Source organism: Scleropages formosus, chromosome 1 (genome assembly GCF_900964775.1).
Source record: "Scleropages formosus chromosome 1, fSclFor1.1, whole genome shotgun sequence".
Taxonomy (NCBI): Eukaryota; Metazoa; Chordata; class Actinopteri; order Osteoglossiformes; family Osteoglossidae; genus Scleropages; species Scleropages formosus.
Window position 1 is genome coordinate 8,551,184 of NC_041806.1, and position 18,386 is coordinate 8,569,569.

The window sequence follows — 18,386 nt, forward strand, 5'->3', positions numbered from 1 at the left end:
TTCTGCAGGGATGCATTTGTACTTGCGCTGATCAACAGTGGGACTAGCTTCTTCGCCGGATTTGTGGTCTTTTCTATTTTGGGATTTATGGCATCAGAGCAAGGAGTGGACATCTCCAAAGTTGCAGAATCAGGTACTGGCAAACCCTTCCCTTTAAAGTAGCTGATGATTTCCTGCTTTTTGCATCAGGACTAACATTTCAGTACATGGTTCTCTTTGATTTTTTTGCACAGGCAGGTACTGTGGACTAACAATTCTTAGTACGTATTAATTATAAAAAGCTATATAATGTGTAAATATTAGTGAAACAATGGTACCCTTTCTGAAAAGTCCAGGAATTAGAAATGCCTGAAATTATCTACAAATTTGGCATAATGTCAGTGCGGTTTTTTTTCGATTTATTTCACATTCACTGGGAAATTTGTTTGGTATTTGGTTTGGCATTAACCACCTACTTGAACCAGTTTCTTTAAATGAAAAATGTTGGGAGTTCAGATTTGTGTGTATAGATATTTAGGCTGATCCAGCGTTTTCCATCATTTTTTATTTAGTGAAAATTGAGGACCACTGTGCTGCCTCTTTAATAATGCAGAGAAAACTCAGTCAAGTGTTGTTTTTCTGGTTCTCCCAAGTGTTCACATTAGTCCCTGCCAGTTGTTTATAGTATGAGCATTTAAGATACATTATAACAAAACTAAACTATTACAATTTTATCAAATGCAGCTGTACGTTACACAACATTACAGGGAAAAGGGCTTCGTTGGAATGTATTCTTTTGTCTTCGAATACGCGGATACTTTTTTAATCTTAACATGTCATGTCACATTAAGGTGTATATTCACCTGAAGCCATTCACATGAAAAGGTTGAAATCATTCAGTGCAGGATTTTTAATTTATATTCAAATATTTTATGTGTGAGAGAGGAAAAAGTACTGTATATCATAAGCAGAGAATGCGAGAGTGAGGGTGTTCCTTGTGGATGTGTCTCCCCCAATTTTTCCTATGCTGTATAGAATAGATGAGTACTTTATGTGTCTTATCCACTCCCTTTTGATTTTCAAACTACATTGCATTGTTTATATAGCCTTGATGTCCCTCCAGTCTTGATGGAAAAACATTACATTATTGAAGAATATTCCAAATAATAAAAATCACCAAACAGTAGGGGAATACATCAATTATGCAAAGCTGCATATTTATTTGAACAGCATCCATTGCCCAGTTTCTTTGAAAAGTCACAGAAAATATGAATGCAAGAATTTAAGGGTTCTGACATTACCTTGAAAAAAATGTATGAGAAGTTTAAATGAAAGAACTGGGATGCAAATCCTTCTAGCCCTTCAGTTTTGTGACAGCTTTGTGCAATAGGTGATATCTAACTTGGTGTGCTTTTAAAGAGGTGTACAATCTTATGAAAAAATTTGTGAATCCCCTACATGAATGGCTCCCAAAGTTTGATATGATCTTCATCTAATGCTAATAGGCATATACTGTCATATTTAACAAATACTTCACACAACATTTTGCATCATTTTATCTTTTTTGAGTAAGTGCTTTAAATAACCAAGGTCATTGATGGAAAAAGTATGTGGACCATCATAATTAGTAACTACTGGAACCTCCTTTATTGACAGTAACCTCAACCAAATGCTTCCTGTAGCTGCTGATCAGACCTGTGCTCCAGTAAAAGGAAGTATTCCTCAAAAGAAAACTATTTCAGTTCAAGCCTGCTACTGATCATTCAAATGTCTTAGATGAAGATGAAATGACATTTTAAAGACCCAGAAATGCAGAAATCAAGATAATTTCAAAGGGTTCACAGAATTTTTCTTACAGCTGTATGGAGTATTTTTGCACCTTTGCATGTTTGTGTGGGTGAGGGAGATACTGTATGCCTGAGAAATTTGGGGAATGGGACATCTGTATTTGCACGGGTTTCTGACAGAAGAGATGTAGGATAGAAATAAAGTCATATTAATATGACACTGCACTCTACTGGTAGATCCTACGCACATGAGCACTGATACTAATTACTGCATACGGTACATAGATGTGTATCTCTTTGATAATCATATAAAAACTTATTTTGTACTTGCAACAGATAACTAATGAAATAAGATGTTGGCCTTTAATTTGTTAGTACAGATTAACCAAGTTGTCAGTATAAGACATTGAACTTCACCACCAGACGACTGGATGTTTCTTTGCTTTTTCCAGAAAAGATGTAAAAAAAATATTGCCTTAATTCTGAATGGTTTTCAATGTGATGGACTGGGAAGGCTTAATGATTTTTTTAGAGACACGTTCAGGTAAAAGGTATTTTACATTTACATTTACATTTATTCACTTAGCAGATGCTTTTATCCAAAGCAACGTACATCTCATAGAGAATACATTGTTTTCATTACCTTCGGAGAAAGAGACATAGCTGCAGATGTGTGATCCTTATGTACAGTTACTTTGTTTCCTTCCACAATATGAACCGACGCTCATCACAAGTAGCTGCATAAAACGTTGCCAGAATATTGCGGATTCCTAATCACCTTCCTAGTAGTTTTTTTTTTTTTTTTTGAGATACATATAAAGATTTACATTACATTGCAGGAGTGGCTCTGTAAAGGATTGATCTGAGCGTGATCATGAATATTTATACCTTATGGGCATGAACATTTATACCTTACATGAACTTAAGAGATCACGTGCGAAGTGAGTCTGGAAGAGGAGAATTTTCAGACCCTATTTAAACGTGGAAAAAGATTCAGCGTTCAGCATTTTATGTCCTCTGACTCTAATCTGCATATACCAATGTCCTTGTTTTGGGTTAGACAATTTACACCTTGTTGAATAATACAGTGACCAAAAACTTACATTCACCTTGATACTGAATACATTGCTATGCTGATGTTCATTCAGTCTGTTGTGATTTCCATTTAGATTTTGTCAGGACAGGAGAATGTCTAAGTATAATTGTACATTTTTCCTTGCCCTGGAATCACAGAATGCAACACAGGGGATACCTTGGATAGCACATGAATGGGAAATCACAAATATACACACACACACATTCAAGCTATGGGCAGTTCCAAATTCATCCAATACGATTGTCTTTGGATTGTGGGAGGAAACCAGGGCACATGGAGGAAACCCATACAAACATACGGGAGAGCATGTAAACTCAGAGAGAGAGCGCTGGATTTGAACACAACCTGAACTCGCAGTCCACGTACTGTAAGGCATCATTTCCACACGCTGCATCATTGTGCCGCCCTAAGTCCATTTATTGAGTTTATTTTTTCTGTGATTCACTGAAAGCGTTTTGAAGTCATAGTCAGATATGATCAGGGAATAAATACAGAAATGGTTGATTATTGCAACAGGAAGTGTGAAGCTATAATAAGTTAAAGAATTCCCCTTGTGAAGCTGAGGAGCACAATTTCAGAAAGCTGAAAAGGGGTGACTGCTATTGAAGGCTTTTCATGCTGTAACAAGTAGTTGCGGTGCAATCTTAGCAAGAACAGAAATGGACCATTTTATGTTTCAGGAAATCGTGATTCAGAATTGCACGAACATTGTGGGGGGGCGCAGTGGTGCGGCGGGCTTGGCCGGGTCCTGCTCTCTGGTGGGTCTGGGGTTCGAGTCCTGCTAGGGGTGCCCTGCGATGGATTGGCATCCTGTCCTGGGTGTGTCCCCTCCACCTCCAGCCCTTCGCCCTGTGCCGCCGGGTTAGGCACCGGCTTGCTGCAACCCTGCTTGGCACAATCGGTTTCAGACAGTGTGTGTTGTTTCCGGCACCTTCTTACATGGTCAAAGTTCCTTTGTAAGAGGTAACTGCTAAGCATTGATCACTTAGTACAGGTATGTTTTCAGTTGCAAACAGCTTTTTGGCATTCCTGTTTTTCAGGTTTTGATTAAGGCCTCAGTGTTTTCTTAATGTTTTTATAAAAGCATTATATTTTTTGGCCATGTGGTTCTGTTTTGAACCCTATCCAATTTTTTTATTGGTTTTATGCAGAGCACAGGGTCAAAATAGCATGCAGACAGATGGTACATGGAGAAAAAGCGAATATGGAAATATGTCCACATACAAAGAACGAGAAGGCTCAGAGTCATAAGGCTACAGTTTTTCATAGCAATGATCATATAGCAGTTTCTAACAACTTCCAGAAGGGAGTCCAGATGTTTCAGAATTTATTATTGTTATGCAAATCAATTTTTCAGTTTTTAAAGTGGGAAAGATTTAAGCACTTCTGTCACATGTTTACAGAAGGAACTCCTGGTGTAGGCCATATTAAAATACATTCGTTAGGCAAATATGTACGAGTGGACGGCCTATGTACCATAACATCATCAAGAAATCTTCAAAAGTAATTAAAAGTGTGTTTGCTTTTAACAAGAGCAAGAGCCATAATAGCTGCAGTTCACATGACACAACACTAACATAGTTTTAGATTCAACATTTTCGTCAATATTATCACCACGGCATTAATGAAACTAATCACTCACATTTGTGACATGAAGGATATGGATAACGTTGTTCTTTTGCGTTTCAGGCTAAACTCCTTTTTTTTTTGTCTACGACAAGCACAGTTTCATGCACGTCACTAATTTTCTTGTCAGCACTATGCTTTTTTCAAATCAAACTCCTTAACACAAATTTCATTGAGAAGGTAGAAACTCCATGTCAGAGCAGATGATACAGACATCAGTCTGTCTGTGTATTGCACATCTGGGTTCATTTGAATCCAAAATTGTATTTAAACAGTAATCAGAATTATATGGCTATCCTGTTCTGCATAAAATTGTTAATTATAATTGTACACAGTTTACATTCTTAATGATTTCCCTTCCTGTTTAATACATTAGGCTTTCCATTCTAGAATAGTAATAAATATAGCTGACACTATTGATTTTTTTAACAGTTTAAAAGAGAGTCATCACAGTGCTTTTTTCATGGTTGCTTGAACATTGAGGAAAGCTTTCCGTTTATAGTGCAAATGCAAACAGTTTCAGATTACCAACATATTGGATGTGTAGGTATATATACTGCACAAAAAAATCTGCAGCTACTAAAGGTTTTCTTAAACAAAGAGTTGCCAGGTGTGAAAATATTCATCATCCACCAAGCCATGCATGCCATATCAGTTTACAGAAGCCATCTGGTAGTCAGTTCATTTCACTTTCACAAGAGAGAAACTGACGAAATTGTGACTACCACCCGATCATTCTGCAATTTACAAAGTTCAGGAGTGTTCTGTAGATACTTTTTCAGCAGTTACTGGTCAAGCTACTGTCAAGTGTCCTTAATGATTGATTCAAATGTTACTGATGGACATAACAGATAGCATGCGGCATCACTTTGGGACCTTGACAGTGTCTCTCAGCCGCAAGTATTCGTTGCTGTATCACATAAAGATGTCAACTTGGACCTGTAACACAATGAAATAGTGGCAGTGATGCTTATAGTGCACTGATACAGTATATGAAAAAATTTCTCTAATTTACTTCACTGGAGATCATAGCAACTGCTGGTGCTGAAAGAAAATGAAAGGGCAGTAATTTAATAGTGCATCTTCCAAAGGCACAGAAGAAGTCCAGAAATGATAAACTCAACGCCCTTAAGTGTTTATATGGGACTGTCTGTCACAGTCCAAGCCGTTTTTTGGACTGAATTTTTAAAAATAAGCAAACACATTGTTTTTTTTTTTAAACCTACAGTGTCTGCAATGATTGACTGGGGACAGTAATGCAAAATGTGTGTATATGGGTACGTGACCACATGTAATAGTACAATACATGAGTGGGGTAGTGAGTGTGTGTACATCTGAACACAGTACAGCAGTGAAGTCTCAAACCTTTTGGTCATGGACTGTATAAATATCTACTGAACTACTAAAACTGTATGTGACCAAACTGTGGTTGTGTTTTTTTGCTTTAAGTTTAAAAAAAAAAAAAAAAAATCCTGAAAAATTGTTCAGTTATAGAATCAGTGTAAAAGGAAAAAGGAATCCCCATAACTTTGTAAACTGTCTTATCATTTTCAACAGGATCTTCCTTTATTTTCTTCAGTACTATTTTATATCTCACCTGTGATTCATATCTATTCGTTTTTTATATCTCTATATATCTATATTTTCAATTTATTTAATATTAATTTAAGGATTATTTAACCAGGAAATTTGCCTCTTGAGATGTGCACATCTCGCTTTCAAGAGGGGTCCTGGAGCTGACAGCAGCAGCAGGTAAACATCTGTTACCTAATGATGGCATCCACATCTTAATGCAAGGGTCAGTCTGAATGACAGCATTTACAACTTCAGAACAAACAAACACACATCAGATTGTCAAACTAGCCTCAGATGCCCAAACGTAACAATACTAGACCCCAGTAGATAAAGAATTACTTACATGTGTTTAGCGCTAACAAAATAATTTTATCAATTATATCATGTCAGCGTAGATGGTTGATAAACCTCCATAATTATCAAACCAAACCTCAAACTGCAGTCTGCAGCTAAATTAACAGAAGCACCAAGCTCTAGCACCAAAAAAAAAAAAAAAAACAAGCAATAACAGTATTTTAATTTAAGGCAGTAGTGTTTCCAAACCTTTTTTATTTAAATTTGTCTATGAACTCCACAGATGTACTGTAGCCTCTAGACATAAATGGCAGCTAAATTTATTTCAACCAAATGCTTTATTTTTATATTATAGTTCCATGTTTCATATATTGCCTTCCGGTTGTTCTATGAAAATATAGCTTTCACTGTCTTTCACAAAATGGATATAATTGTTGTTGTAGAGTGTGGCCCACTCGCCGCTCTTTGCAAACTACAGAACTGTATTAATATCTGACCACTTGATGAAATTAACACACCTGTGTATGAGCGGGTTATAACCGACAGTATAAAAGTATTAATTGGGTAAAGTCCAAAACACACTTCTACTTCTTGAATTTGTGTTCATCATAAAGTATGATATATATTTAAGATGACTTTTACTAAAACCAAGATCATAGTGAAATAAATAGACACAAGTTTAAACCATCAACGTTTAAACTTGGTCAATTGTAAATGGTTCAGAAGAAAAACTGACGTCTAATTTTGAAGGTTTACTATGGTGTGGCATCCGGCTGACATTGTACATCTGGAAAACTTCAAACTGCTGTACTGTAATGCTGTGCTACTAATAAATCATGACCGTCCTGGACTTCCTTTTCAGTCTTCACTTGCATTGCTTCCAGCAATGAAAATGAAATGAAAAGCCTCACTAACAATACAGCATTAGAACGATAAGGAGCTCCCAGAGTAATATTCAGTTAATAGCACAGATTTACCACGTTCAAAATTGCACTGACTGGGCACAAATGTAGAACTGGCATAAAAGGCTCTAACCATAACTAACATGCCACATTGCATGGATGAGACTTAGAACAAAAAATAATGACCATAGTGCAAACAGAAAGATGTAAAGCACAGTAACCCCTTTATCACAGCTGAGTCTGCATGATGACATAACAGTCAGGAGCTCTCCCCTCTCTCTACGTCTTGTCCACTCTGTCTGTGCTGTGTATTTTTGTGTGTGGTTGTAAGGGAGTGTGTAGATGGCCCTAAGGCCTGGTCTGTGGACCGTCTCCCTCACCTCCCTCTCTTCCATGTAGGCCCTGGCTTGGCGTTCATTGCCTACCCCAAGGCAGTGACTCTGATGCCTGTGGCTCCACTGTGGGCAGCCCTCTTCTTCTTCATGCTGCTACTACTGGGGCTTGACAGTCAGGTAGGTCCTTTTACCATGGTCAGTATCCCTGTGTCGTCTTTACTCTGCAGAAAAGGTGCACAGCAAAAGACAGGTAACACAATACATATTGATCTGTGCGCGTAACATTCTACACGATGACCTTCGTCTCTTCGGCTTCTTTATTTTCGATTCTTCGTTCTTCCTCCAGTTTGTTGGGGTTGAAGGTTTTGTCACTGGGATTCTGGATCTGTTTCCTGGGAAGTATTACATGCGCTATCGTCGAGAGCTTGCCGTGGCAGTCTGCTGTCTGTTGTGTTTCATAATTGATCTCTCTATGGTTACACAGGTAAGGTCCTCTTCGCAAAACTTCAGAATGAAATTATTTCCTTACAATGGAACTTAGAAACTTTGACATTAAATTATCTACTCAGTTATTGTACGGTTGTATGGAGAACATTTTGTGCTCGGTAATGGACTTCATTTCAGTTATGTGATTACTTTATTCAGGGTGATTTTTATTGCCCTTGAAATCTTGGCTTATATAAACATTACATAACCAGTTGTATGACTGACTGCATTTTCCCTGAATGTATAAACAGGTGATCTTGTTAGAAGTGGTTGATAATTGTGAACAGCTGCTCAGTGGAGAGGGGGGGTGTGGTGACGCAGTGGGTTGGCCCGGGTCCTGCTCTCCGGTGGGTCTGGGGTTCGAGTCCCACTTGGGGTACCCTGCGATGGACTGGCATCCCATCCTGGCTGTGTCCCCACCCCCTTCAGCCTTACCCCCTGTGTTGCCAGTCTAGGCTCCAGCTCCCTGCAACCCTGTATGGGACCATCAGTTTCAGATGATGTGTGTTCAGTAGAGTATCACCAAAACTGTCCAGGTTACTTGAAATCTGTGCTAAACCTGACCTGAAGCCTCTTTCTGTATCTACAGGGGGGGATGTATGTCTTCCAACTATTTGACTATTATTCTGCCAGTGGAATGACCCTGTTGTGGCAGGCATTCTGGGAATGCATTGTTGTCGCTTGGGTGTATGGTGAGTCTGCATGCGTTTGAGTCTTGAATGAGAACTGACAACCCTGAATATTTTTGTAAACAATGTATTTAAAATGATTTTTACAGCACATGACATTTTGTAATATCACATTCAAGCCTTTTGATTGCACACATGCAATATGTAAACCATTATAAACACACCCCGATAATTTAGGAAAGGCCTTAGCATTACTTAAAGTACTTGCCAGTGTTTTAGAACAGACATTTATTGTTAAGAAACAAAAAGACAAGGTTTTAGCCTTTAAATAAGTCCTTCATTTTGTCAATAGAGATTTCGTGCTAAATACACCCAAGCACAGTGATCTCGTGTGTATCCAATGGTTAATTTGTCATTTCTGGACATTTTTCTCACATAATGTAATTTTTTCATACTGCCATGTCTCTTGTGCTATTAGATCTAGTAGGGAAAAAAGTTATTAACTTTGAAAATAAATCTGTTCTCCGCATTAACATAGGTGTCCTGCCCTTGTTTCAAAGTACTACAAGGCCATCTGTAACTCTCAGACTGCATTCAGGAGACATACAGTGTTTCATTACTCATGAAGAAAATCTGATGAAATTGAGGATATACAATGGAACAATACGCAGATGACCCATTAACGGCTGGTGATTGTTCAAATGTAGCTTGGCCCACTAGATCATAAACAGTCCAATGCTGTGATGACAGGTGCTGACAGATTTATGGACGACATCGCCCGTATGATTGGTTACCGGCCTTTCCCTTGGATGAAATGGTGCTGGTCCTTTATCACTCCATGTGTTTGCATGGTAAGGAACCAGATGAAAATTCTTTGTTTTCTTTTCCTTTTAAACTTTTATAGCAATATTAATAAATTGATTAACTGATCTAAAGTTGCACACCTTAAAGTGTGTTTATTAAATAATCAGTTGACAGAAAACATATTTCATACACAAGTAATGACAATATGGAGATATTTACTCAAGATAATTTTTTAAATTTGATTGAATTTGAATTCAGATTACAGTTCACTTACATTTTTCATTTGCTTCCCAAGGGTATCTTCCTTTTTCACCTAATCAACTACAAGCCTCTAACCTACAACAATGTCTACGTGTACCCGTGGTGGGGAGAGGTGATTGGTTGGTGTCTGGCTCTTTCCTCTATGCTCTGCATACCTGTCAGCGTGGTCTACAAGCTCTTCCGTGCCAATGGCTCTATCAGAGAGGTTGGTGACCCTCCTTTATGTCCTCGAGCGTGGATTGAATTTTTAAGACTGCGAGTAATAAGCAGCATAGCAATAAACTCTGTACTGACATAAATGCACACACACACCTTGGCTGAAACCGCTTGTCCCAACCGGGGTCGTGTCAAACCAGAGCAAGGCCCAGGAACACAGGGCGCCAGGCTGGAGGGGGATGGGACACACCCAGGATGGGACACCAGTCCATCACAAGGCACCCCAGGCAGGACTCGAACCCCAGACCCACCGAGAACAGGACCCAGCCAAGCCCACTGTGCCACCGCGCTCCCCCGACGCAAATGAATACGTGAAAATTAAAGATTGTCATGGAAAAAGACTATTACGGGACTCAACCTACACACCCTTAAGAGAGACTTAAATTCCCGAGAATTGACACGCTTACACTTGCAAAGCTGCCAGTGTGAAATTTTTCCATAAGCAGTTGTAAACTCTAGTCATGCACATTGGTAAATTACACGGTCACTTTAAGCATTCGCATTCTCGCTCTCACATTCTGAGTTCTCTGGCTGTCTACTGGTATTATTGTTAATGCTGTTACCGTTATTTATTGTCATTGCTATTACCATTACTCACTGTCATTGTCATTGTTTTGTTTGTACCGTATTTGTATCATCTCTGTCTTGTCCATAGTCTGTGGAGAAGCATTCAAGAAGAATTTCATGATACTTGTACACGGTGCTTGTACCTATGACAATAAACTTGAAACTTGAAACTTGAACTCATGCAAAGCTGTAAATCTTCAGCTCAATGTAGAGCTTGATTATTAGAGTTGAGCTGGTAATGTATTGAGGGGGGTGCGGTGGTGCAGCGGGTTTGGCCAGGTCCTGCTCTCCAGTGGATCTGAGGTTCAGGTCTTGCTTGGGATGCATTGTGATGGACTGGCGTCCTGTCCTGTGCGTGTCCCCTTCCCCTCCAGCCTTGCGCCCTGTGTTGCTGGGTGAGGCTCTGGTTCACTGTGACCCCTTCTGGGACAAGCAGTTTCAAACAGTGTGTGTGTGAGATAATGTATCTCAGACTAAAAACATTGTGGGTGTTTTTTGCTATACTCTAACAGAATGTACTTGTTCGGCATGCACCACTTTTTAGCTTGTAACTGTTCCAGTCTGGTTAGTAATGGGACTACAAATTCCACATCTAGTGACACTATGGTTTTGCTTTTGTCCCCTTGTAGCGTTGGGAACACCTGATCAAGCCCGTGTGGGGAGCCCATCATCTTGAATACATGGCCCCTGATGTCAATATCAACAGCCTGGCCTCCTTCACTTCAGGTGCTGAGGATAACAATGTCATCATCTATGAGAGCGTGATGTAGACCTGATATCAACAGTGTGTATAATGTATGAGCTCCACCCTCCATCCAAAGACAAGTTGACTGAAACAAGTACATGTCTTGATCTAGTTTCTAGGTAAATGACAGTCTCTTCCAGAATCAATGTTCCACCAATTTGGCTCAAACATTACATACCTAATTTACCCAGAATTTACATGAATATGTTAAATATTTTTGTACTAATGGGCTCTGTCCTGTAATTTTAAAAAAAATTTGTGTTCTCTTGGTTGATTCCAGCCTTTAGCTGAAAATCATCCCATATGTTATAAATAATACCTCAAATATGTGTATAGATAAATCTGTCATAATATTGTGCACTGTCTAATGAACAAAGGTCCCTTTGGAGTATTTCTAGACTGTCTTTGGACGGTGAGGTCAGCAACCACACATCTTGGCCCAAGGTCACTCCTCTCTCTCAGACCAGCGCCAAGCAAAGAGTGGCAGGTCTCCTCATGGACAGTAGCAGAATTCTCTCAGGCAATTGCACCTAGGCCAACGCCCATTCCAAATGTCCAACACTGAATGCAGCGGTCTCCCTCTTCAAACATTCGCACATCATTATACAGCTCACAAGGCTACTGTAAACAGATTTTGCGTGAGAGGATAAATATAATTCCCTCTTTCGAGGATGCCAGTCCAGCAGTGATTTGCACATGATGTTCAGAAAATCCTATATTTCAGAAATCCTACTCTGCTCCTATCAGCCCCAGCATTTGCTAATTGTTCTTACTCATTACACTGAAACATTATAATTGAACATAAACGCATTTCAACATTTAACCTATTTCAGCATAGCCAAGTGATAATTATGTAGTCTTTGTTAATATTTCATTTTTATTCACAGCATGTAACATTTAATAAATTGGTCTTTTAACAAATATTTTCTAAGATTTCATTAAAACACATTAAAATATATGATTTTTAAAGCTCTTTGTGCAGTCTGACAGCAGGACGTATTTTTAATTAAGTCATCCCAAAAAAATGAAACCATGCATACTGCGAACAGTAATAATTCAGAATATAAGCACTTGGTTCATTACCCTAATATGGCTTACAGAGAAAAAGAATGACAAACACAAAAAGTAAATCCAAACACATCCATGAAATATGCTGAAAATATTGTAACACTGATGATCAAGGTCAGCTAATAATTCTTCAAGCGGATCCCTCTGAAGAGGTACGATTTGCAGTTCAATGCAGTATTTTAACTTCTTCGTTTGGCCTTGAAGCTTTCTATATTATAGTTGCCAAATTTGAAAACGGCGGACACGTGTTTGGTGAATGAACTTCAGTGCTACGTGTTGTGCCATGTGATGACAGGACTTACCACTCTGTGCTAGACTTGATAACAGTGCCAAATGGAACAGTGCGTTCCAGCTCTGGCTATAGGATACAGCAAAGAATAAGGCTTGCTGATTGCCATATAAAGTACTTTCTATATACATCAAATATGCCCAAGACACTTCTGGCTTTAAATTCCAAATAAATGTAGTTGTATGAAGACATTTAGAAGGCCGGCAATGCAGTGATAGCACTTAAATATGTTTGCAAATGGAAATGCTGCAGACAGGAAGCAAATAGTTCATAAATGATCTTCTAAATATGATCCAGTGACATAAACTTGTTTCACTCTGTTCTCAGCAGTGCCTATTTTATTCACTGTAAAGTCACTCAGCATCTCAATAAATCGAGAACATGTTAAGAATGGTCAAGAAATCCGATGTTTAAATTCATTCCTGCATGTCTTGGATTAAATGTTTTGGAGCAGACAGTTCTGCCAGGGACGACTATTAGTAAAACACAGTATTTTAAAGTTGTGAGAATAATCATCTTAGAGATATACCGTAATAACAGGTGACTTGGGTAATGCAGGTTTACACCATGCTCTTTTATTACCTGTTCCTGCAAACTGCGTGTGCAGGTATTATGGCAAAATCACAAAAGCACAAACACTATTTAGTATGTGTAGAAGAAGAAAGGCGCGTGTGGCAGTGGACGAAGGACAAAGGCCGATGAGTGACGGTGGACGGAACAAAAGGTACCGTGAATGATTGACTGGGACAGCCCTTAGGCCCGCAGAGTTGAGCCTAGTATCTGATCACTAACCAGGAGTCAAATATCCTCCTCATCTTGTGTCGCCGCATTTGCGTTCTTGCATTTTTTTCCAGCCGCACACTTTTGCACAGTTTGACAAGTACATGCCAAAATTTGCCTTTCTTGTTTGTCTTAAGTCTAGGCCCATTTGTCAATAACAACAGCCAAATGCTGTATCCTCCCCTCCCCCAGGGTCTGCCTCCATCATTGCCTGTGGGAATTCTGCTATTTAAAATGTGGAAGAACTTCATACAAATCATTGTAACATAGTAGGGATAGTTAGAATGTAATATAGTCCTAGTTAATGTAAAGCTGCAAGCTATATTTGCACAGTTGTACGATAATCTTGCTATCACATATTATTCGTGTTAGAATAACAATGTTGTTTTACTTACTGTAAAATAAATCAGAGATTTATTTTGTGAAGGCTTTTATTTTGCTGATACATATACAAAATATATAAATGTCTGCGTGTGTTCTATTGAAATGAGTCTGAGACAGTATTGTCGGTTATGGAAATGTGCCATGTGTTGTACTCTGTGCACTGGGGGAATAAGGGAAGCCAAGCACACTGAATAGCATGGCCTTTTTCAGCAAACACTGGCTAGCAAGTTATGGTTTTTTGTTTGTTTCTTTTTTGCCTCAGACCACCCAGAGCTTAGATTTGCACTTAAGGAAGAAAAAAATTCGTGACACTTTAATTTGAGCTGCTCTTACAACCTCGTACCATAGTTTATACCATGAATTTCAATACATTTAGAAATGGTTAATAAACCGTTAACATGTGTTTTATTTTTTGAAGCTTCTCACAGCTTTATTAATGTATTTACTATTTAATCAAGGATACATAGTCCTTAACAACCAGTTTACAAACGGTAACAAACCGCTTAAGTAATTTGAATGAAACTTTAATTTAGGTGGTACTGAAAATTCGTTCAGCAATGTCTGAACACAGTTTAAGTCAAGGCAATGTTTAACTTACCTTACTCAAACATTCCCTCTATCACTAGCACTAAAGGCAAGAACTACAGCTCAGTCTGCCTTCAGCAGCCAGGTTCCACATGACTTAAGTGCCACTCACATAGTTTTATGTACTAGTGTTAAACTCAATGGCAATAAGGCAAAGTGTCTGGAGGTTTTTTTTTTAATAATTACTGTTATTTTCTTTCCTTTTTTACTTTACTGTAGTCTAAAACATAGCCTGGGTTGGTCAAGGGGGTTAAAAATGTAATTATTAAAAACATAAACGTGTAGAAACGTAGAGAAACAGCTAAACAATACCAGAATAATATGTGTTTTGTCACATTGTGCTTTGCCAAACAATTCTTGACAGTATCCCTTTTCCAAAAGCAAGGCAGGAAAATGTTTGAAAAAGCGCTCAGAAAAAACTGAGACACTATCTGAATCCAAGTATCTTCCGCATAATTAGACTTCTCCATATTCAATATGCTTTTTTCTAAAAGCTTTTTGCAGTACTCATTTCTGACAAAGAATTAGCAATAAGCAGCCAGCCTTAATACTATACAAATATATGGCTTTCCCTCTCTCCGTTTTTTTTTTTGCCAGACAAACTGTCATATCTAAACATAGACCTAAATGAAGTAATATAACAAAGGCCACATGACATATTGTATTTTTGCTCCCTCCTTTTAGGTCCAGTTCAGGGAAGATCCTCTGCAGGTCCTCACTTTTATTTACAAATTTGATGAACTATGCAAAGACACAATTATTTATCTCAGCGCTTTGTTTGCAGACATACGCAGAGCATGACACATCATGGAATTCACAAAGGAATAATATTGACATTGAAATAAAAACTTGCATGACGGAAAGAACGAAACGGTAAATTAAAACAAAATTTTTCCCGTCCTCCAAAGCGCTTTGGAAAATGATACTGTCTCAAAATGACATATCAGCACCGGTGACATAAAGTTTTATTGTTGTGCTTCAGTACCTCCAGTCTTGTGAAAGATGTAACTCGTCTTCCATTCATTGTAACAAGTGGTATTACAGATTTAACAATGTAATGGCCTGTATAACAATGCTGATGAAAAATGTCCCATTGATTTCATTGTTCACAATGTACAAAGGGCTCCATGCTTAAGACCACTGTGACTGTGTGCTAATGATTCACTCACCCAAATCAGAGAAACAAATGGCAATAAATACTCATACAATGGAAAAAAAAACAGCATCTTTGCATGGCAGTCTCTGTGAGCTTAAATGGGTACATTTAGTTATTTATTATAACATTTAATATTGTTACAGAGAGGTAAGGCTCTGGCTCGCCGCGACCCCGCTGGTGACAAGTGGTTATGGATGGACAGAGTGTTTTTGCATTGTGCTTAGATGTATAAATATTCTTAGGTTTGTTGCAGTGGCATTGCATTGAAAGGGCCAGGAAGACCCAGCATTGTTACTGAAAAAAAAAGATCTGTGCACCCGCAGTGAAAATAGTTTTACAAAATAGATTTTTTCATTGACGTAAAATGAAACTGGAGTTTTTTTGTCGACAGAAAAGAATGCATTAGTGAGGTAAAATGTCTCATAGCTAGATACAGGCATACTCAAGAATAAACAGGTATTAAACAGGGCAGCTGGTAGTGTAGTGGTCATAGCTACTACCTGAAAAGTCACAAGTTCAAATCCCACCTCCAGCTGTAGTGTCCTTGAAGAAGGTAGTTACTGTAAAGTTAAAATTTAAAGTTAAAACTGCTGCCTTTGAACCCAAAGGTTACAGGCTCAAGCCTTGCCTCCAGTTGTAGTACCCTTGAGCAAGGAACTTACCCTAAAATTACCCAGCTCAACGAAGGGGTAAATAGTTATAAGGACCTTAACACTGTAAGGTGCTTTGGCGAAAAGCATCAGATAAATGAATAAACACAAAATTACTGGCCTGCCTAAATGGGTAAGTAGCTTAACGGTGTAATTTGCTGTGGAGAAAAGCGTCAGCTAAATGAAATACTTACTGAATATAGCCAAAAAAAGGATATGTATTAACTAACATTGTGATTTAACCCTCTTATGCAGCATTATCATTCATTCTCATAATTTCTTTCTCCTTTGTTAATTAAAATGAAGAAAACATTGGAGACAGAGAGACCCTGTTGACATTTGCCCTACTTGGGAAGTAACTCCTGTATAAAATACTAACACATCTATCCGTCCAGCCATCTATTTTCAGTAAATGCTTGCCCTGGTCAGCGATTTGGCAGTCCGCATCCTATCCTGGAATCAGTGGGGACAAGGCTGGGGGGGGGGGGGTCTGGGGGTACATCCGAGATGGGACAAAATGATGACAGCGAAACAATTTCAAACGTCAGTTTCCACCACTTTTTCTCCTTTTTTTGCTGCCCAGCATGTTCATACAGTCCAAGCGGTGCAGTGACTGTTACCTCTGTTAACGATAAGCATTGTGGTGGTGTAATAGCAAGAGGAGCGTGGTGACCTGGCAAGGTTTAGAAGCAGTGACGTGGGCCACAGAAACAAGGCATCAGCCCCACACATGCTAGCTATCTTTAGCGTGCAGCCCTCATAGCTGAGCCAAACTATTTATATCTAGAGTGCAAAGCAGCCTCTCTCTCTATATCTAGTACAGTATCCATCACACACACATTTACACTTACACTTTTTCATTTTGCAGATGCTTTTCTCCAAAGCGACGTACATCTCGTAGAAAATACGATGAGCGCATTAGAGGCACGCACACATACACACTCACAAAATGGAGAAGCGCGTGAGGCAGTGGTCAGTCCAGCTGTTCTTTCCAGACTACCAGTCAAGAGGGCTAGAAGTTTTGGCATGCTGGGAATGTTTTTTTTTTTTTTTGTGTGAAAAATCATGTCATTAAGTCGTCACATTCGACGAACGCGGTAGCACAGCGAGTAGCGCTGCTGTTGCGCAGCGCCTGGGTGGTGCGAGAGGATCGGGGTTTGATACCCACTCAGTCTGTGTGGAGTTTGCATGTTCTCCCCGTGTCTGCCTGGGTTTCCTCTGGGTGCTCTGGTTTCCTCCCACAGTCAAAAGACATGCTGTTCAGGTTCCCCCTTAGTGTGTGACAGAGAGAGTGTGGTCTGCTGATGTATGGATGAGTGACCCATTCAAGTAGTGTATCTAGCAGTGTAAGTCACCTTGGTGAAAAAGGTGTGTGGGCTGATAACACTACACAGAGTTCATTGGTTCTAAAGTGTTAAAAACCAACCTCAAAACCAGATTAATTTAGACTCAGTGCCTGGCATGCTATATGTGTACATCTGATCCAAATTAGGAATGACAAGATCATAATCCATCCCATTCTATTCATACTGACAAGTTTATATTCCATCCCCTTTCTAATCTGGCCTGGTTGGTTCTATTATGCACTGAACAGAGCTATTAAACAGATTTTAAAAATTTTAGGTAAATTCAACTATAGTTTTTGATAGTCTTACATTTTAACAGAACTAATGGTTTCCAGTTAATTCTGGGAATTTTCTTTTTTCTAGGTACTAATTCAAATTTAGCTGCCAAAGCACTACACAAGTGTTTTATGTCTCATGTCATCCACTGCTGATCACACGCATTCCAGGAGCGCTTCATTTGTTTAGCTGTTTAAATGCTACCTCTGTTTCTCTATGGATTATGCAGTAATTATTCATTTCTAAATTACTTTAAAATTTTATTAGAATGAAGAGCAGTCATCATAAATTGATTGCTCATTTGCTCCTTGAAATTGTCAGGTATAATTTTCCAAATCAAATTTTGAAAGCTGGACAGCTCTACCACTTCTTTTCAGATTAATTATGAGCTTGCTTTTGAGTACTTCACAGTCAATCCATTTTAGTATTTTTCAAGATGTGCTTTTGCCATTAAAAATGGAAAAGGTCAAATTGAAGAAATTCTATTTAACTGTACATTACTCACAACTTAGAACAAAGAAGCCAACAAACCTTACAATTCATTTAATTT

At 38.7% G+C, this 18,386-nt stretch overlaps 1 protein-coding gene across 1 annotated transcript in view; it reads left to right on the top strand.

Annotated features, from left to right (window-relative positions):
* Positions 1-12,205, top strand: part of LOC108934816 (sodium- and chloride-dependent creatine transporter 1-like) — a 33,189-nt gene extending 20,984 nt beyond the window's left edge. The window contains exons 7-13 of the mRNA XM_018752941.2: positions 9-133; positions 7,659-7,771; positions 7,941-8,078; positions 8,670-8,772; positions 9,460-9,560; positions 9,809-9,979; positions 11,187-12,205. Coding sequence (XP_018608457.1) covers positions 9-133; positions 7,659-7,771; positions 7,941-8,078; positions 8,670-8,772; positions 9,460-9,560; positions 9,809-9,979; positions 11,187-11,327 — 892 coding nt within the window. The 3' untranslated portion in view covers positions 11,328-12,205. The remainder of the gene's footprint in view (positions 1-8; positions 134-7,658; positions 7,772-7,940; positions 8,079-8,669; positions 8,773-9,459; positions 9,561-9,808; positions 9,980-11,186) is intronic.
* The last annotated feature ends 6,181 nt before the right edge of the window (positions 12,206-18,386 follow it).